Consider the following 18,796-nt stretch of genomic DNA (forward strand, 5'->3'; position numbering starts at 1 on the left):
GTTGTTGTTGTTTCCTTCGTGTTTTACAGATGAAGGAATGATTACTGGACAAAGAAAATCCTAAAGTTTTTTGGATGTGCGATTAGATTCTTCAAGGCAAGCTTTATGATCTGGACGATCTTCGTTGACTAGCTTAGGTGTGAGTGAATGAGGTTTGAAAATCCTTCTCTTTCCTGCAGAGTTAGAGGCAGAAAATTATTTAGGGCCGATTTGATAGTTTATTGATTCTCATCTCTGTGTTTGTTATTCCTAATTTCGAAGAAAGAAAAACATGAACGTGCTTGGTAATTGTTATTATTAATTTTCTTATTTCTTCATTGTAGAAAAATTCTCTCAAAATTTAAATTAGAAAAATTAATTTTTTTTACAAGACAAGTAACTTTTAAAATGTAAAATTTCCAAAATTATTATGTTATATTTTATTTTTAGTATTTATTATGGAAGTTATAAGTAAAAGTGACAGAAGGGTGCTTTTATATATGGTTTTTAGAAAGAAGTAACATAGAAAGAACTGGATCTTTTTGTTTCCAGCATTTGCATACAAAATTGAGATTTTTTTAAAAGAAAAACGAGGAATAAGAATTACCGGAAGTACACCTTTTGAGGTCGGTAATTCGCATGTACTCATTCCTCTTGAGGTCGGAGTACTAAAACAAGAAAAAAAAAAGGGAGAAACTGGCAAATTTTTATCAACTTGACTTTCACACAGGTTTTTTTGCTTAATAACATACTTTATAAAATCGTTCTTAAAAAACCAAGCAAAATTTCAAAAACAAAATTTAAATTATCTTGTAAAGGAGTAACTAGATCTTATGTACCAAGTAAATAGCTAAATCAAATTTTTATAAGTTTTATGCATAAGAAAGTCTTCCCTTTATCTGGTGTCATATTCCTAGGCTTCATATTTTCATGTACCTTTTGTTCTCTCCGTCCATCCCTCTTAATACCTTTTGTTTGTTCTGGAACTTGATCATAAGAGTTGAGAGTTATCTGTATGGTTTTGCTTTATGAGTTGCCAGTATCTGATGATGAATGTTAATAGTATTGTCTGTGCTTACGTTCCTCGATCATTGTTAGATGTCAGGGGATCCGGTGGAGCCTGAAGTTCTTGAGAATATAAATTGCATCACACCTAAGTTAAATAAAAATGATCTGATCCTTAGGCCAGTTTCTGAAGATGAAGGAGGGGAGGGTTTGCCATATGCTCCTGAAAATTGGCCCAATCCCGGGGATAACTGGAGATGGAGGGTGGGGAAGAGAGTTGCTATAACTGGCCATTTTCTGGATAGGTACCTTTATCCTCCTCGCCGTCTTGTTGTTCCTGAGAACACATCCCATAGAGGGAAGCTTCTTGCAAGCAAGCTTTCAGTTGAAAGATATATCCAGTCTGTCAACCCTAATGTAAACGTTGATGCATTTTTTGCCTCATTCTGCTGGAAGATACCAGCAAAAAAGTCGGCCTCAGCGCAAGGTTAGCTCAAGAAATTTTGCTGTTGTAGTTCCATAAATTTCATTATAAATCTCTGTTCTAGCATTCTCGGCTTGCCTCTTGTATCTGAAATGCAAGATTGATGATTTTGTTAGATGAAATTGAATGCGTATTAAAGCTGATATATTCCTGACGTAGAAATAATTGTCTTAAATGAAAAGGTTTCTCATGATCATGTAATGCATTGAATTTATGTTGCATTAGGTTCCTCTTTCTTGTGACAGGTAGTCTCTATTACTTTCTTTTTATAAACTCGTAATAAATTCTTTCGGTTAGATCATTGCACCTAGTATTTTAGTTCAGGTAAGTTTCAGAAACTATTGTCATTCCCTTTCTTACTTATTAGAATTTAGATCTTATTCGTCGGTTGGTTCTTTTTTGTCAGGATAATGGCTAACAAGCTTGACAGCTTAGGACTCTCTCCATATTCTGAAATTTGCAGAATTTAGATTTGTACTTTGCGTTGTAATACATAATTATTTCCATATCATTAATTAATATGTTTGCAGAGTGTGAGTATGTGTCTGTTGCTGTACAACTGTGTCCTTGAGTTCATAATAACTGTTGTATTTTTTTCTTTGTAAAGATCCTGATTGTAAAGTGTCATCTTACTTTAGGTGTGCGAGGAAGACAAGATCCATGCCCTCTTCCCTCAAAAGAGACGAAAAAATGCACAGCATCTGATTCCCAGATTGTGGGTTGCAAGGCTGGAAATATAATCTGTAATAGTTTATCTCTTGTAGAAAACCCATCTTTATTAAAATCCATGTCCTGTGATATTTGCTGCAGCGAATCTCGGTTTTGCCGTGATTGCTGCTGTATACTTTGTTCCAAGATTATAGACATGACCAGGAAAAGTTATAGCTATATTAAATGTGAAGCTAAGGTAGGTGATGGGGATATTTGTGGACATCATGCTCATATCAAATGTGGTCTCAAATCATATATGGCTGGGACAGTTAGGGGGAGAATTGGATTGGATGCTGAGTATTATTGTCGACGTTGTGATGCTAGAACAGATTTGGTATCACATGTTGAAACATTTTTGCAGTTATGTCTATCAACCGATTGTTGTGATGACATTGAGGAGTTCTTAGGCATTGGTTTCCGCATTTTGCGTGGTTCACACAAAATGAGAGCAAAGGAATTGTTGAGACATATTGAATTGAACATTGCAAAGGTAAAACTAGAAAGTTCTCTACAACTACTAAACAATTGTTGCAATTTCTTAGGCTTATGCTACTCTGAGAACTTAACAATTCTATTCGACTTTGAATGCTTGCGTCAGGTTAAAACTGGGACTTGCTTGGAAGATATATGGAAGATGGATGAAGACATCTCAGCTAATTGCACTGGTAATTTTTCTTCAAATCAAATAGCATGGTTAGGTTCCTTCTGCAGTATAAGCCTGAGAAATTGTAAAACTAGTTACTAGTGAATCATTACTTCTGCATCAAACTCTTCTTAAGAACATCGTCTCTAAATGTGGTTAGTGATATAATGTGCCAAAGATCTAGTATGTTCACCAACCATTTACACAATCAATCTTTGATACTCTTGCCTATTAAGAGGACGATTTTGTATCTTATACGCAGATGCAAATGGTAGCGCGAATTCTACAGAAAGTTCTCATGGCACTTCAGACTCCTTTATAAGCTCAGAATGGACTATGTCCACCCCTTTTGATCATTGGACTGAATCCCTAAAACTGGAAGACGAGATTGAACAGGTTCTGCAGGCACTGAAGAGATCACAAGAGTTCGAGTACAGTTTGGCAGAAGAAAAGCTTCTGTTACATAAAAATTATCTACATAATCTATTTCTGCAACTCGGCAAGGAACAAACTGAACTCGGACATCGAACATCATCAACTAGACAAAAGGCCTTTCAGAATAATGTAACAAATAGAGTGGATCAAATAAAACGAGAAGTAAAGAAACTGAAGAGAATAGAAAAGGTTGCTGATGGATTTGGACGAACTCCTAAAGATATACTGAAGGAGGACTTTGGTTTTGAAGTTGATTAGAGAGACATGGGCAACATTGGCCATTATGATTCAGTTAGCCTTTATATAGTCAGGCTTTATCAGGTGTTTACTGTGTATCATATGGCTTCACATGAAGCGAGGATATCGAAAAGGCGTCAACTTCTCAACAAGCTGGATTCTGCAATCAAAATACCGTAGCTACGGAGTTATGGGTATTTGGATTCTGCAATCAAAATACCCTCTGCAACGAGTTTTCACGGTAGGCCTTCAAATCAAAATTTCAATGCCATGTCTTTTTAGATTTTCTACTGACCAAACAGTTATCTGTGCTCATAATTATTATCTTTGTTACTTTTGTATTTGAATAGATGAACAAATGAGATCAATTATGTTTTTAATTCTTGAGAACATTGGACCCCTCTTCTCAGATAAACTTCCTCGTCTCCACTGGTTGCTCGATGGATTGCTTGTCATTGGCTTCTAACTCAGTAAGGATACTGTCTGTCTGGTTCAGGCTTCTTATCGCTGCTTGCGGAAGAGGTACTTTCTTTTGACTACAATGCTTATAAATAAAACATAACCCCATTTATTACGTAGAAAGGAGGCTTCCATCGCCATTTTGTTTAGCAGGAATTGAGAATGAACATGATTTTTACAGCTATGGGTGACTATTCTGTTCTTTTCTTCATCATTTGGCTTCTCCTTCCCTTTCGAATGTATTTTTGTGATTGTAGTGAAAATGCAGTTTTTTGTTTAATCCAAATGCAATTAATTTTTATGCAATCGAAGTAATTTTTATTACAAAAAAATTGATAAATAAAAACATTTTTTTTTTTAAATAAACATTGATTATAAAAAATTGTCTTAAAAAAAACTTATACCTTTTTTTATTCAAAAAGGATTATTTCTCTTAGCCAATGTTCAATAGCCACAATAAAATGATGAAAGCTGAAAGTAATGCCGTACTCACATGGTCGGCTACAATCATAAGTCTTTTATGCTTTTGTTTGTTTGTCATACATTTTGGGGCTCCCACACCATGCTCTCATTTTATTCCTTAATTTTAATTTTAATTTTAATGGTGACTCATTCATGCTAGTCATCATAGAGCGCCGTGGAAGACCCGATGTATTCAAATCAAAACTCTACAACTCGAGTTGTAGAGTTTTGTAGACTCGATATTATAATGATCTATAAATTCATATTTGCAGTGCTTCAATTTTCTACCCATCCTTGTGCAATACAACACACAGGAGTACATATGCTTCTCCAACATCAAATATTTATACTTTGATCAATAACCATCTCGTGTTCAAGCGACACCGAACATGACCCACATGAACATTAAAAAGACAGATATCAAGGAGCGTTGCATGCAGGCAGTCGTTTCCCAAATGAACAGATGAACAATCAAAGGGAAAAATGGCAGATACGAAAAGGCTCAATAAAAGAAGGTTTTATGTAAATCTTGGCGCCACATTATGGTCGTAAATTTCAAAACCAAAAAGTAAGGAGCATATGAACACATATAGGACCCATAAATGGACAAGAAAGAAGCAATACTTTCCAAGCCAAGAGAATTATTACAAGTGCTTCAGAACATGGCTAAACCACTAACAAAATGCTTTGGCAAATGGCTATCCAATAAGGAAATCAAAGCGAAGGGAGAGCATGAAAACAACATCGAACTATCCAGTTGAGCTATCAAATGAAACCCATATTTGAAACATGGGGTACTCAACTCGAGCTGGGGTTGCGTTTTTGCAAGTTCTTGTAATGGATTCATTTGATTTGGGTTTTCTTTCTAAATATCATTTAATGGGTCATGAACTGATTCAGCAATGGAAAACTAACAGGAAATCTGGAAGAACATTGATAATGATATAGTAAATTTCCAGCACTTAGTACAGAAACCAAAAAAAAAAAAAGAAAAAAAAGGGAAGGATTCAATTTACTGTACAAGAACAAGCCGACCTTCCATTCCATCTCTGAAGCTCCCGCTCCCATCTCCCCAGATATCTCCTCCACCATCTTCTGAATTCTCCTCCTCATTACCCTTTGGAACAGTAACTATAAGCTCTCCGTCGACGAAGGCGGCACTCGCAAGCTCCGGCCGTGTCGTCTCCGGTAGCCGGAACCTCCACATATCCAATTCGAGCTCATCAATTGCCAATTCCAACGATTCATTTTCACGCACAACGATCTTAATTACCCCAGGATGGATTTCCACAGCATGAGCCCTTACTCGTTCGCTAATTCTACCATCAGTTTCAGCAACGAATCGAAAACAATCACGATTCTCTTCCACCAAAACGTCCGCATCAGATCGAAATGGAAGCTCGAGTACCCGACTGAAGATATGTGGTAATCTACTGAGTTTCTTGTGGTTCAGAAGAGATTGATTTCCGAGAGAGCTTCTCGAATTGGGGTTATTACGAACGATTATACTGCGATTCCTCGGCAATGGGTGGACCTTCATGGCGGTGGTGTTGATTGATTTCAAGCTCCTTCTTCACACTCGCACACAGATTAACAGAGGAGGGAGAAACAACAACAAGGAAATCAAAGATGCCCTAGAGGAAAAGGGAGAATCATAAAGGAATCAAACGAATTGATACGAACAAAAACAAAATGGATGAAGAAATTAGGCACAGAAATCGGATTAGAACCCTAAATTTTCAGAAATGGGGAGTGGAAAAGGGAATTGTGAGATCGAGGGATTTGAGAGAACGGAGAAACAGAATCTGAACGGAGGAAGAAGAAGGCGTTCCAGGTAGAGAAAGCAAAGGGAGGGCCGAGCAAAGAGCAGAGAGAATCGCTCAGCAGATATAAAGGAAAATTAAGTTTTTTTTTTTAAACCTTAATTTTCGATGAAATTACAAATTCCAAGTGGATAATTTTTTTAGATAAAATTAATAAATTTTTGTGTTTAATAGGTTAACATACAAGGTGCCTGATTAATTGAACAATATACCTTAATTAATCTTTAATTAAGCTTATCATTAATAGATGATAAGAGTTGTTACTTGGTTACATCAATGTTACGTCAACCTTACTTAAAAAATATTAGATTTTAAAATAAAACGTTCGAAATTATATCAAGAAATTAATATAAAGATGCAAATATTAGGATAAAAAAAATTATTTTATGACTTCAATAAATAAAAATTCAAACCGATTTCAAAACAAAAAATCATAAATAAATAAATAAAAACAAAATCATAATTAAATCAAACTTTTTTGACATTTTAGTTTGATTTACAACACATTCTAAATTTCTCACCCTGCTAAACATTCTATTTGACATAATTCAACTAATTCGAATTTATGAAAAACCCATGAGCATATAACCTAAACCCGGTGCGCCGACGAAAATAAATAACAAAAAAAAAAAGTGTTCTTGAAAAATAGAGAACAAAAAAATTCTTATGCCTACAATCATCACATGTCGAAGTTGTACTATTGAAGGTTTGGCTTTGAATTAAGAAGGTAAAAACAAAAAGGTAGGGCTTATGGGTTTTGTCTGATATCTATTGCGGCACTATGCGTGCGGTAGGGCCGCAATCATGCTTCAGATTCCGAATTGATAAAAGCTTCCATTTCTATTTCTAATCACTCCTTTTGCTTTCAACTGCTCAGTAGAACCCAATGTTAGATAAAACCTGAGTTTTACCGTTTTTCTTATTCACACGATTTCAGAAAATCGTGAGTTTGACCATTCGACAAATCACGTCGAATGGATCACCAGAGTTTTAGAAGGGAGTGGCACAGATTTAGTTGGCCACTCTCCAGCCAATTTTAGAATTCTTTTTTACGAAAACCAACAAGTGGTATCAGAGCCAAGTTGAAGATCGGTGTATATCATTGCAGAGGAGCCAACCTATCAACAAACAAGTTGAATAGCTCAAGTGGTTAGAGCGTTGACCTAACATCACAAAGGTCTTAGGTTCGAGTAGAAGAAAATGCAAAGTGTAAAAACACACACATCGTGGGGCCCATCTCGGGCAGGCTCACTCACTCCTCCACGCCGTCGTCGTGTGCCGACATCTCCATCACCGCCGCCTCGAAGAGGGCGTCAAGTTATCGTTGAGCGGGTGATCAGGGAGACAACGACTGTCGTCGTTCAGTATCCAATATTGACAAAGTCCAATTATAACGAATGGATCTTGTTGATGCGCGTCAACCTACAAGCGCAAGGGTTATGGCATGCTGTTGAGCCAGAGGAAGGAGAAACGATTGAGTACCGTGAGGATCGGTTGGCATTTGCCGCCATATTACGATCTGTGCCCCCAGAGATGCTGGCATCTCTCTCCACCAAGCGCACCGCGCAATCGGCCTGGGAGGGAATCAAATCCCGTCGGGTCGGTGTACAGCGAGTGCGGGAATCCAACATCGAGCAGTTGCGGAAGGAGCTCTCGGAGATCCACTTTAAGGACGGTGAATCCGTCGATGATTTTTCAATGCGGATCACGGGGCTCGCCAACAACATCACCACACTTGGTGGCAGCATCAGCGAGACAGAAATCGTGAAGAAGATGCTGCAGGTTGTCCCTGATCACCTCGAGCAAGTTGCGATTTCAATCGAGACATTGCTTGACGTGAACGACCTAACGGTAGAAGAGGTGACCGGAAGACTGCGTAACGTCGAGCAGCGGAAGAAAAATACCATTTCAGCTGTCGACAAGGGGGGTCGTCTACTCCTCACAGAGGAGGAATGGCTTGCACGTCTAAAGCTCCGTGACAACACCGGCCAGAGCAACGGGTCCTCCTCCAGCCGCAAAGACGGTAAGAAGCCATGGATCTCCCACGGGCGCATGCGCGGGAAAGATGGGAATCAAAAGAAGGAGTCGACCAATGGCAGGCCAATCTGCTCGAACTGTGGGAAGAGAGGACACCTAAGCAGGAATTGCTGGAGCAAGCTTAGGAACAAGGAGAAGGCCGAAAAGGCCCATGTGGCTCAATCCGAGGAGGACGAGCCAGCTCTCTTCATGGTAAGTGCATGTGTCCCCATTGTCGATTCCAAATCCACGGAAATGGAGGTAATCAACAACGATGTTGAACTCGAGAAAGAGCTCCAGCTGGGCGTAGCAAAGGTGGCACCAGCTAGGGAGCCAATTCAACTGGAGGAGGAGCGAGTGTTCGCTCAGATCAGCGAGCGGGACGAGCAACACAAGGACCGGCGATGGATCCTAGACACAGGGGCAACAAACCATATGACCGGGGCTAGATCTGCATTCTCCGAACTCGACTCGGGGATCCGCGGGACGGTGAAATTCGGCGACGGATCCGTCGTCGAGATCGAAGGACGCGGCACCATCCTGTTCGCCAGCAAGGGAGGCGAGCATCGCAAGCTGACCGACGTCTACTTCATCCCGAGGCTCAAGGCTAACCTTGTGAGCCTGGGTCAACTCGATGAGACAGGCTGTTTCATCTCCATCGAGCGCGGACTACTCAAAATTTGCGATAATCAACGACGGCTGCTCACACAGGCAAGGCGCACGACAAACCGTCTTTACATCCTGGAGTTAGAGATAGAGCAACCTGTCAGTCTCTCGGCCAAGATCGAAGAGGTATCTTGGAGGTGGCACGCAAGGTACGGGCATTTAAACTTTCCTGCTCTAGAAAAACTACAGAAGGAGGAGTTAGTGCACGGTTTGCCAGCAATCAAAGGTGTGAACAAGCTGTGCGACGGGTGCCTCATCGGCAAACAGAGGCGCACACCCTTTCCGTCTCGAACATCCTATCGAGCCGATGAGCCGTTGGAGCTTGTACACGGCGATATCTGCGGGCCCATCAAGCCGGCGACCCCAGGCGGTAAGAGTTTCTTCCTCCTATTAGTCGATGACAAAAGCCGCTTCATGTGGCTGACCCTGCTGCAAGCGAAAAGTGAGGCGGCAGAGGCGGTTAAGTGCATTAAAGCGCGAGCGGAGGCCGAATGTGAGAAGAAGATGCGAGTGCTGCGCACAGACCGAGGCGGAGAATTCACCTCGACAAGTTTCGGTAAGTACTGTGACGAAATCGGCATACAACGGCACCTAACGGCGCCCTACTCCCCCCAACAGAACGGAGTGGTGGAGCGCCGGAATCAGACCATCGTCGGGACAGCAAGGTCATTGTTGGTGACGGCCGGGATGCCTGGGAGATTCTGGGGAGAGGCAGTAATGACGGCCGTATATCTCCTCAATCGGTCACCAACCCGAAGCCTTGACGGGAAGACACCATATGAGGCCTGGTACAACAAAAAACCAGCGGTACATCATTTTCGCGTGTTCGGCTGCGTCGCTTACATGAAGGTAACACGTCCCCACCTCGCCAAGCTCGATCCTAGGGGGCTGAAGGTCGTTTTTATCGGCTATGAACCCGGGAGCAAGGCGTACAGACTATATGATCCTGTAGGGGGGCGAGCTCACGTGTCTCGCGACGTCGTCTTCGATGAAAGCACCTTCTGGCAGTGGAATGACGTGATCGAGGCAGACCATAATCCAAATCAATTCACGGTGGAGTACCTCGTCACTGAGCCGGAAGAAGGAGGAGCCCAGCATCAGCAGCCGTCACCGCCGCCAGCAGGTGCAACCCCTGAACTAGTGGAATTCGCAACACCACGGACTGCGGATTCGACGCTGGATGCCGATCACGATACTAATCTGGAGGCCAGGTACCGGAGGATGGACGACCTAGTAGGAGGAGGTGAACCACCTGGACTGGCAGTGCGCGAGCTCGAAGAAGTGGCCGAACTACATGTCATCAGTGCAGATGAACCGAACACCTTCGCCGAAGCAGAAAAGAACCCGTGCTGGCTGAAGGCAATGCAGGAGGAGATGACATCCATCACCAAAAATCAGACGTGGAGTCTGGAGGATATGCCGCCGGGACACCAAGCCATAGGGCTCAAATGGGTCATCAAAATTGATTACATCCGAACAGAGGAACAACTTGGAGACATCTTCACCAAGTCCCTGGCGCGGGTGAAATTTGAAGAACTACGCTCAAAGATCGGAGTTCAAATAGTAAGGTAGATATACTACAGGTTTTAGGAGGAGATTGTTAGATAAAACCTGAGTTTTACCGTTTTTCTTATTCACACGATTTCAGAAAATCGTGAGTTTGACCATTCGACAAATCACGTCGAATGGATCACCAGAGTTTTAGAAGGGAGTGGCACAGATTTAGTTGGCCACTCTCCAGCCAATTTTAGAATTCTTTTTTACTTTAAATAGGAGTTTGTTCTGAACAAATAAAACAACCTGAACGCAGTCAGAGTTATTTTTCTCTCTCCTTTTTGTTACGCATTTTCTCAATTTCCTCTCACCGAAATTCTGTGAAAACCAACACCCAACAAATAATTTCACCTCACAGTAGGAAGATCAAAATGGATGGGTACTAACAAAACAAAATAAGTAGGGACGAGGAGGAGTCCGCGTTGGCTAATTTAGAGGATGATAATGAATTTATAAGTAAAAATAAGTAGGGACGAGGAGGAGTCCGCGTTGGCTAATTTAGAGGATGATAATGAATTTATAAGTAAAGAATACATCTTCATTGATACAAGACGTTTCAGGAAATAAAAAATAAAGTCATAAGAGTTTAGGATCAAAGTCGAGATACGTACCATTGGAGAGAAATGGCGAGAGAATGCAGCATAGAGAAACTAAAATAAAAAATAAAATAAAATAATGAGTTTGTATCAGGTGGTTATTGGAGAGCATGAAAATTTTTAATGTAAGTTTGACCATGATTCAGGAACAAGCCAGTTTCGTGAAATCATTTTTCCAAGTAAAGTGTTTCCAGCTTTTAATCGCAACCATAAAAAAGAAGGGAGAGAACCTCATATTAATGTAAAAAAGACAAAATCCAGCTTTTAATCGCAACCATAAAAAAGAAGGGAGAGAACCTCATATTAATGTAAAAAAGACAAAATGTGAAGTTTGTAGTTAGTTATTATAGGATTAAAAGTGATGGCAAGAGGCATTACCATCTCTCTTGACGTGTGTTCCTAGCCGTCTTGCTTGTGTAGGGTTTTCCACACGCCACGCGGTCTGAAAAAACAAAGATTTTCCCCACAAATACTCCGAGGATGTTAGAAAATTGAGTAACTGGAAAAGGGACGGGAGTTTCCAACCTTTAACCACTACGCGTTCTCGAAATTTCGCAATTGAGTAACTGGAAAAGGGACGGGAGTTTCCAACCTTTAACCACTACGCGTTCTCGAAATTTCGCTGTCCCTTCTCAACAACCACCAAAGCTACTGCCTCATGACCATCGTCTCTGTAAGTGCTACGTTGGACCGTGCACTATGGATGGCTGTGGCTTCTTTGAGTACCTTGCATCGTCTCTGTAAGTGCTACGTTGGACCGTGCACTATGGATGGCTGTGGCTTCTTTGAGTACCTTGGCCATTAATTCACCAAAGAATAGGCAGCATTAAACCATATGGAAACGATTATAGACCACTTTTCTTTCTTGTGCTAGGGAAATGACAACACTGCACTATGGATATGGACGTTATAAACATAATAAATGTTCTTTCTTGTGCTAGGGAAATGACAACACTGCACTATGGATATGGACGTTATAAACATAATAAATGGTTCAGGATTGCTTAATCTCTTCTTTTATTGAATTGAACCTGGAATTACACATGTTCAAAGCTTTGGATGCTGACGATGATATCTTATACTACTATTGAATTGAACCTGGAATTACACATGTTCAAAGCTTTGGATGCTGACGATGATATCTTATACTACTAGACTGAGATTTACGTGATGTGCTATGTTGAGGATTGTTGGGAAGAAATCCTACGTTGGTTAATCAAGGATTATCATGAATTTATAAGTGAGGAATACAATCCTACGTTGGCTAATCGAAGGTTATCATGAATTTATAAGTAAAGAATACATTTTTTAATACGATGTCTTTTGAAAAAATCATAATACCACTTTTGAGTTCAGTGTTTTCTAACTCAAATGTTGGATTTCTTCTTCTCTGGCCAGTGAACCGAAAATACAATCCAGAGGGTCTGCAATAGCCTCGGTGCCTAGCTTAGTCTGCATATAGCAAAAGTTCAAATCAGACAAAATGATAAGAAAAAAACAGTGTCCCAGCAACGATTTACTTTAGTGTAATGAGAAAACAAGCAATTGCTTTTATTTCAACTTGGATGTTCAAATTCTTATCAAGTATGAACCTTTGCCACCGACATATGCGATATGTCCATCTTTTAACATAAGAAAAGCTCGTTTTCAAGTATGAACCTTTGCCACCGACATATGCGATATGTCCATCTTTTAACATAAGAAAAGCTCGTTTGACCAAAATGGTAACATAACACCTGAATCTCAGTGAATCATTCCATTTGAATACACTACATTTAATTTGTTTTGGTGCAAGGCCAACTTGTTGAGAACTTGGAGAAGACTTCCCTACGTCTCTGGTAAACCGTTCTCAATTCCAGGAAATTTATAATTACAATGCCTGAGATCATGCTATATTGATGAGTTGCAGTTCACAAGTACGGGGGAACACGTTTCTTGATATTTGGATTTCCAAATTTTGAATCCAAATTCCGGCATCAATTATCCATATTAAAATTATAACAGTAAGACTAGTTCTACCCAAGTTGATGCCCGATTATGTAATGATGAAGAAAACCGCATGATTTAAAATCGAGGGATGCACACAATTATTCTTCAAACTAAATAAGAGAAACTATAAGTATTAATCAGATGGGGACAGGAACTGAATTATTGTACTTACACGTGAAGATAATTAGCACATGAGCATAAGCGAATAAATTCAATGTGTAAGATCGAAACTAAGAATGCTAAAGAGAGCAAGAGAAATTTGAATATTGTTAAAAATATTCCTCGAAGCTAATAAATAAATTGTGCAATATGATTATGAAAAACGAGATGGTCTAGCTAAGCAGTCCTAGGAGAAAAAAACGCATTAAAATTCAAAATTAAAAAGCTCAACGAGATGGTCTAGCTAAGCAGTCCTAGGAGAAAAAAACGCATTAAAATTCAAAATTAAAAAGCTCTCACTGGCATGGAAGGAAGATGAACTCTGCCGCATTTTACAACATACCTACCCATGTCACACTACCTCCAACGAGAGCTCCGAATGTAAAATCTCAGACAGCCTTAGACTTGCACGTTTGGTGCAAAGTCCCTTCCTCCGTTCTTTGTTGTGACGTCCTCCACAATGATATGATCTTGTCTATTTTGAGCATAAGCTCTCATGACTTTGCTTTTGGTTTTCACATCATACTAATGGAGACCTTACTTATAAACTATAATCATCCTCTTAATTAGTTAACGTGGGACTCCCTCTCAACAATGCTCAACAATCCTCCCCTCAAACAAAGTACACTCATAGAGCCTCCTTGAGACCTATGTAGTCCTTAAATAGTCTCCCCTTACCCTCAAACAAAGTACACTCATAGAGCCTCCTTGAGACCTATGTAGTCCTTAAATAGTCTCCCCTTAATTGAGGCTCGATTCCTTTCTCTAGAGCTCTCGAACAAAGTACACCATTTGTTTGACACTTGAGTCACTTTTGACTACACTTTCGACGTTAGCAATTTCTTTGTTCGACACTTGAGGATTCTATTGACATTATAAAGTTAAGGGCATGACTCTGATACCATGTTAGAAACCACCGCCTCCACGACAATGGTATGATATTATCCACTTTGAACATAAACTCTCATGGTTTTGTTTTTAGTTTTCCAAAAGCCCCGTACCAATGAAGATGTATTCCTTGCTGAGCATATTCTCCACAGACTAGAAAAAATTAAGTTAAACGAAATCGTATTTTGCATTCCAATCAACCGACGTGCTACATATTAACGCAATTCTCAGCTCGAACCAAAATTGGTACAGCAGTTCCATCAGAAGACCAGTCAATGCCAAAAATGAGCTCGGAACTTATCAAATCAAAACAAGATAAAATGAAAAAAAAAAAAAACAGATTCGTCGAGGTTCTCTTTGGATCCTCGACAACAATCATTCTAAAACAAACTTGAATATAAAGCGTAGAGGAACTTAGGTGAGTTTGATGAGGTAAAAATTACGGAATGGAAGAGAAAGCGAAGGCGAGAAGAAAATGAAATACCTGTTTGGACCTGAGAACTTGTTCAAGTTCAAATAAAGCTTCACCCATGGCGGAGCTCCGATCACCAGACACGACGATTGAACGGAGCGAGTGAGACCTGAAATGCAAAGAAGCAAAAAAAATTAGAAAAAAAATGGCCCTGGTTTGTTGGATCGTTCTAATTTTCAATTTTATATATAATAAATTAAAAATAGGAGTTTTAATATATATTTTAAAAAAATTAATTAGATAATAACAAATATTCCGCGCCAATTTTTTATCTCTATTAAATTATTATATAGATTTTATTTATGGAACAAATATTTTAGATTATTAAATTTACTTTTAAAATATTTATATTAGATAATTAAAATCCTGATATTTCCCTCCAAACCGCCGCCATTTCTCTGCTTTGCTTTCTAGCTTCCTTCAATGGCGGCGACCTGTAAACCACTCCAAACTCAATATCTCTTCATCTTCAACTTCTAATTAACCTAAATGCAATGGAAACGCTCAGCCACACAACCTCCATCCTGCCTCTTCAACTTCCCCCATACCCCACCAGACCCAACGCTCTCTCCGCCGCTCTCTCCTCCGCCACCAGCCTCCTCCACATCAAACAAGTCCACGCTCAAATCCTCCGCTCCAAATTCGAACGCTCCGATTCCGATTCCCTTCTTTTCAAACTGATTCTTTCCTCTTGTGCTCTCTCGCCCAGCCTCGACTATGCCCTCTCTGTGTTCGATCAAATTCCTGAGCCCAAGACCCGTTTCTGCAACAAGCTTCTGCGTGAATTATCTCGAGGTTCTGAGCCAGAGAATGCGCTTTTTGTATACGAGAAGATGAGGGCTGAGGGTCTGAGTTTGGATAGGTTCTGCTTCCCACCCCTGTTAAAAGCGGCTTCGCGGAATCTTTCCTTGAGAACTGGGATGGAGATTCATGGACTCGCGTCGAAGCTGGGATTTGGTTCAGACCCATTTGTGGAGACGGGGTTGATTAGAATGTATGCTGCCTGTAGAAGGATAATGGAAGCCCGGTTGGTGTTTGATAAAATGTCTCAGAGGGATGTCGTCACTTGGAGCATCATGATTGATGGGTATGAAACTGATGTTGTTGCTCTGCATTTAGTAGTGAGTCGTCACTTGGAGCATCATGATTGATGGGTATGAAACTGATGTTGTTGCTCTGCATTTAGTAGTGATGATGGATGTGGTAGAATTCTGTTAATTATACGCTTCCTTGCATTGTTATGGTTGTATCTTTCTATCTTATGATTTTGAATTCATGGTCATTTTCTCCTTACCCTCAAATATTCAGGTATTGCTTAAGTCTATCTTATGATTTTGAATTCATGGTCATTTTCTCCTTACCCTCAAATATTCAGGTATTGCTTAAGTGGTTATTATGATCTGGCCTTTCAACTCTTTGAAGAAATGAAGAGAACAGGCTTGGAACCAGATGAAATGATTCTTTCAACTATTCTTTCTGCCTGCGCCCGAGCTGGAAATTTGGATTTTGGAACAAAAATACACGAGTTCATAACTAAGAAGAATATTGTCATGGATCCTCACTTACAAAGTGCTCTCATCAAGATGTATGCAAGTTATGGCTCCACGGACTTGGCTTGGGATCTGTATGAAAAGATATCCCCTAAGAACATGGTTATTTCGACTGCCATGGTTTCTGGGCTTGCAAAAGGTGGACAGATTGGTGATGCTCGCTATGTGTTTGATCAAATGGTGGAGAAGGACTTGATATGTTGGAGTGCAATGATTTCTGGATATACTGAGAGTGATTGCCCTCAAGAGGCTCTTGTACTGTTCAAGAAAATGCAACAAATGGGAATGAAACCTGATGTAGTCACCATGTTGAGTGTCATCTCAGCTTGTGCTCATCTTGGTGCATTAGATCAAGCCAAATGGATCCAAATTTATGTTGATAAAAATGGGTTCGGCAAGGCATTGTCTATCAATAATGCACTCATTGATATGTATGCCAAATGTGGGAGTCTAGAAGGAGCGAGAGAAATCTTTGGAAAGATGCCAAAGAAAAATGTTATATCTTGGACGAGTATGATTAATGCTCTTGCAATGCATGGAGATGCTCACAATGCCTTAAGTCTATTCCATCAAATGAAAGTTGAAAACGTTGAGCCTAATTGGATCACATTTGTGGGGTTGCTTTATGCTTGTAGCCATGGAGGTCTAGTTAAGGAGGGCCAAAGAATATTCCACTCGATGATCAATGAGTATGGCATAAGTCCCAAGCACGAACATTTTGGTTGCATGGTTGACCTCTTTGGCCGTGCAAAATTGCTGAGAGAAGCTCTTGAGGTGGTAGAAGCAATGCCATTTGCTCCTAATGCTATTATTTGGGGATCCCTTATGGCTGCTTGTCAGCTCCATAGTGACACTGAGTTGGGAGAATTTGCCGCTAAACAAGTTCTCAAGCTCGAGCCGGATCACGATGGCGCCCTTGTTGTCTTATCGAACATATATGCTAAAGAAAGAAGATGGGAAGACGCTGGGGAGGTTAGAAAACTTATGAACGAGATGGGCGTTTCAAAGGAGAGAGGATGCAGTAGAATTGAATTGAACAATGAGGTGCATGAATTTCAAATGGCAGATAGAAAACACAAGCAAGCTGATCTAATATATCACAAGTTAAATGAGGTAGTTCAGAAGTTGAAGCTGGCTGGTTATACACCACAGACTAACTGTGTGCTCGTTGATTTAGACGAAGAGGAAAAGAAGGAATTAGTCCTCTGGCACAGTGAGAAACTGGCATTGTGCTATGCCCTTATGAATGAAGGGTCACGCATTTGCATTACAAAGAACCTTCGGATTTGTGAGGATTGTCATGCTTTTATGAAATTAGCCTCAACGCATTTGCATTACAAAGAACCTTCGGATTTGTGAGGATTGTCATGCTTTTATGAAATTAGCCTCAAAGGTGTATGCCAGAGAGATTGTCGTCCGGGACAGAACTCGGTTTCACCATTACAGAGACGGTTCGTGTTCTTGTAAAGACTACTGGTGACCAATTCTTGTTACTTTTACAGAGACAGTTCGTGTTCTTGTAAAGACGGTATGTGTTCTCTGATATCTTTTATAAATTTCTAGCCAGATAAAGTAAGTATCAAATAGATAGAAACCTGATTCATTGAAGTTACATTTACAGATAGTATCAACTAACATCTTGATCCTAGAGACATGACATAGGAAAGGAAATAAAGCAATTTAGCTTCCACCAAAAAAGGAGGAAGAAAGAAAGGAAACTAAAATTTAGGAAAGGAAATAAAGCAATTTAGCTTCCACCAAAAAAGGAGGAAGAAAGAAAGGAAACTAAAATTTTAAGACTCCATTCTCCTCATGTTGGAGTCTTAAAATCATGTGTAGCTCTAGTTTGATGAAACATGGTTTCAACATCCAAAAACATCCAAAGCTTGTTTTTCAGTCTTCTTATGACTTTTGACATCCAATGTTTGAAGAAATCTGCAGCCATTGTATTTAAGTTTGAGTTCTCTAACATTGAGCTTAGTCGATACTCGAGAACCGATGTACGAGGATCAATTTGCACAGATGTGGCACCCCATCCTTTCTGAACCCAAGAAGTGTTCGCCTCTCGAACCACCAAATCGATCCCTCCATCAGACCACTAAGAAACAGAAAGACCAAATCATTCAGTAGTATATCATCAAGTTTTCTGTCCATTATCAGCTTTTTGTTGTTCTTAGAATTCAACTCAGAAGGTTTTGACTTCACCTGTTTAATTCTGCCTGATAGGATCGTGATTGATCGTTGCGAAAATCCGGTACGAAACAGACTTCACCTGTTTAATTCTGCCTGATAGGATCGTGATTGATCGTTGCGAAAATCCGGTACGAAACACTCCAGCAGTCTGTAGAGGCCATCCCCATAAGCTCACTGCCCCTATGGCTGATTTGTACATTGTGCACCTTGAACTTAAGAGCATCCCCTCCTACAGTGGAAGCATAATGTTAAGAACACAACTGAAATGTGCACCTTGAACTTAAGAGCATCCCCTCCTACAGTGGAAGCATAATGTTAAGAACACAACTGAAAATAAACCCAAAAGAGAGACGATTTTAAGTTGAAACAAGAGTGTTTCTGAATCTACCTGATCAATTTCCCACATGGAATCCTGAGACGATTTTAAGTTGAAACAAGAGTGTTTCTGAATCTACCTGATCAATTTCCCACATGG

The 18,796-nt window shown here is 40.1% G+C and overlaps 4 protein-coding genes and 2 long non-coding RNA genes across 19 annotated transcripts; 2 read left to right on the forward strand and 4 right to left on the reverse strand.

The window, feature by feature from the left end:
* The first annotated feature begins 7 nt into the window (after nucleotides 1–7).
* On the forward strand, nucleotides 8–5,097 carry LOC111474718 (OBERON-like protein). 8 transcript variants are annotated; one of them, XM_023119628.1, is made up of 7 exons: nucleotides 8–152; nucleotides 1,078–1,471; nucleotides 2,107–2,669; nucleotides 2,778–2,844; nucleotides 3,085–3,735; nucleotides 3,905–4,016; nucleotides 4,688–5,097. In XM_023119628.1, exons 2-5 carry the CDS (start codon nucleotides 1,078–1,080, stop codon nucleotides 3,513–3,515), a joined length of 1,455 nt encoding a protein of 484 aa, XP_022975396.1. In that variant the 5' UTR covers nucleotides 8–152; the 3' UTR covers nucleotides 3,516–3,735; nucleotides 3,905–4,016; nucleotides 4,688–5,097. The 8 variants fall into 8 exon arrangements, with proteins under 8 accessions (XP_022975396.1, XP_022975398.1, XP_022975397.1 ...); XM_023119630.1 differs by lacking the exon at nucleotides 4,688–5,097 and adding an exon at nucleotides 4,598–4,653; XM_023119629.1 differs by lacking the exon at nucleotides 4,688–5,097 and having other exon boundaries at nucleotides 3,845–4,164.
* A 210-nt stretch (nucleotides 5,098–5,307) lies between these two features.
* LOC111474720 lies at nucleotides 5,308–6,295 on the reverse strand. The gene has a single exon (XM_023119636.1). It carries the CDS (start codon nucleotides 5,953–5,955, stop codon nucleotides 5,428–5,430), a length of 528 nt encoding a protein of 175 aa, XP_022975404.1. The 5' UTR covers nucleotides 5,956–6,295; the 3' UTR covers nucleotides 5,308–5,427.
* A 567-nt stretch (nucleotides 6,296–6,862) lies between these two features.
* Nucleotides 6,863–11,988, reverse strand: LOC111474721. 3 transcript variants are annotated; one of them, XR_002716144.1, is made up of 4 exons: nucleotides 11,864–11,988; nucleotides 11,663–11,796; nucleotides 11,449–11,512; nucleotides 6,863–7,107 (listed from the first exon to the last, which is right to left on the reverse strand). It is a non-coding gene; the product is annotated as an uncharacterized LOC111474721 (long non-coding RNA). The 3 variants fall into 3 exon arrangements; XR_002716143.1 differs by lacking the exon at nucleotides 6,863–7,107 and adding an exon at nucleotides 11,085–11,124; XR_002716142.1 differs by lacking the exon at nucleotides 6,863–7,107 and adding an exon at nucleotides 11,146–11,300 and having other exon boundaries at nucleotides 11,368–11,512.
* An 11-nt stretch (nucleotides 11,989–11,999) lies between these two features.
* On the reverse strand, nucleotides 12,000–14,725 carry LOC111474722. Its single transcript, XR_002716145.1, has 3 exons — nucleotides 14,591–14,725; nucleotides 12,169–12,522; nucleotides 12,000–12,101 (listed from the first exon to the last, which is right to left on the reverse strand). It is a non-coding gene; the product is annotated as an uncharacterized LOC111474722 (long non-coding RNA).
* Nucleotides 14,726–14,961: 236 nt separating this feature from the next.
* LOC111474723 (pentatricopeptide repeat-containing protein At4g14820-like) lies at nucleotides 14,962–17,829 on the forward strand. 3 transcript variants are annotated; one of them, XM_023119638.1, is made up of 4 exons: nucleotides 14,962–15,665; nucleotides 15,954–17,421; nucleotides 17,489–17,656; nucleotides 17,750–17,829. In XM_023119638.1, exons 1-3 carry the CDS (start codon nucleotides 15,073–15,075, stop codon nucleotides 17,606–17,608), a joined length of 2,181 nt encoding a protein of 726 aa, XP_022975406.1. In that variant the 5' UTR covers nucleotides 14,962–15,072; the 3' UTR covers nucleotides 17,609–17,656; nucleotides 17,750–17,829. The 3 variants fall into 3 exon arrangements, with proteins under 3 accessions (XP_022975406.1, XP_022975407.1, XP_022975405.1); XM_023119639.1 differs by lacking the exon at nucleotides 17,750–17,829 and having other exon boundaries at nucleotides 15,954–17,422; nucleotides 17,454–17,743; XM_023119637.1 differs by lacking the exon at nucleotides 17,750–17,829 and having other exon boundaries at nucleotides 17,489–17,743.
* On the reverse strand, nucleotides 17,661–18,729 carry LOC111474724. Of its 3 annotated transcripts, none has more exons than XR_002716146.1 (4): nucleotides 18,710–18,729; nucleotides 18,401–18,550; nucleotides 17,887–18,226; nucleotides 17,661–17,819 (listed from the first exon to the last, which is right to left on the reverse strand). XR_002716146.1 is itself a non-coding variant. In XM_023119640.1 (4 exons), exons 1-3 carry the CDS (start codon nucleotides 18,725–18,727, stop codon nucleotides 17,939–17,941), a joined length of 456 nt encoding a protein of 151 aa, XP_022975408.1. In that variant the 5' UTR covers nucleotides 18,728–18,729; the 3' UTR covers nucleotides 17,661–17,853; nucleotides 17,921–17,938. The 3 variants fall into 3 exon arrangements, 1 of the variants encoding a protein (XP_022975408.1); XM_023119640.1 differs by having other exon boundaries at nucleotides 17,661–17,853; nucleotides 17,921–18,226; XR_002716147.1 differs by lacking the exons at nucleotides 17,661–17,819; nucleotides 18,401–18,550; nucleotides 18,710–18,729 and adding an exon at nucleotides 18,334–18,393 and having other exon boundaries at nucleotides 17,861–18,226.
* Between the last annotated feature and the right edge of the window lie 67 nt (nucleotides 18,730–18,796).

Source organism: Cucurbita maxima, unplaced genomic scaffold (genome assembly GCF_002738345.1).
Source record: "Cucurbita maxima cultivar Rimu unplaced genomic scaffold, Cmax_1.0 Cma_Scf00570, whole genome shotgun sequence".
NCBI lineage: Eukaryota > Viridiplantae > Streptophyta > Magnoliopsida > Cucurbitales > Cucurbitaceae > Cucurbita > Cucurbita maxima.

Bases quoted from the DNA above. Each gene is read 5' to 3' on its own strand.
- LOC111474718 (XM_023119628.1), top strand. From the start codon at position 1,078: ATGTCAGGGGATCCGGTGGAGCCTGAAGTTCTTGAGAATATAAATTGC. The intron at 1,472-2,106 runs GTTAGCTCAAGA...ATCTTACTTTAG, and splicing joins AAAGTCGGCCTCAGCGCAAG to GTGTGCGAGGAAGACAAGAT. The intron at 2,845-3,084 runs GTAATTTTTCTT...TCTTATACGCAG, and splicing joins CATCTCAGCTAATTGCACTG to ATGCAAATGGTAGCGCGAAT.
- LOC111474720 (XM_023119636.1), bottom strand. From the start codon at position 5,955: ATGAAGGTCCACCCATTGCCGAGGAATCGCAGTATAATCGTTCGTAAT.
- LOC111474723 (XM_023119639.1), top strand. From the start codon at position 15,073: ATGGAAACGCTCAGCCACACAACCTCCATCCTGCCTCTTCAACTTCCC. The intron at 15,666-15,953 runs GTATGAAACTGA...TCAAATATTCAG, and splicing joins TGGAGCATCATGATTGATGG to GTATTGCTTAAGTGGTTATT. The intron at 17,423-17,453 runs ATTGTCATGCTT...ATTAGCCTCAAC, and splicing joins GAACCTTCGGATTTGTGAGG to GCATTTGCATTACAAAGAAC.
- LOC111474724 (XM_023119640.1), bottom strand. The intron at 18,227-18,400 runs GTGAAGTCTGTT...TCTGTTTCTTAG, and splicing joins TATCAGGCAGAATTAAACAG to TGGTCTGATGGAGGGATCGA.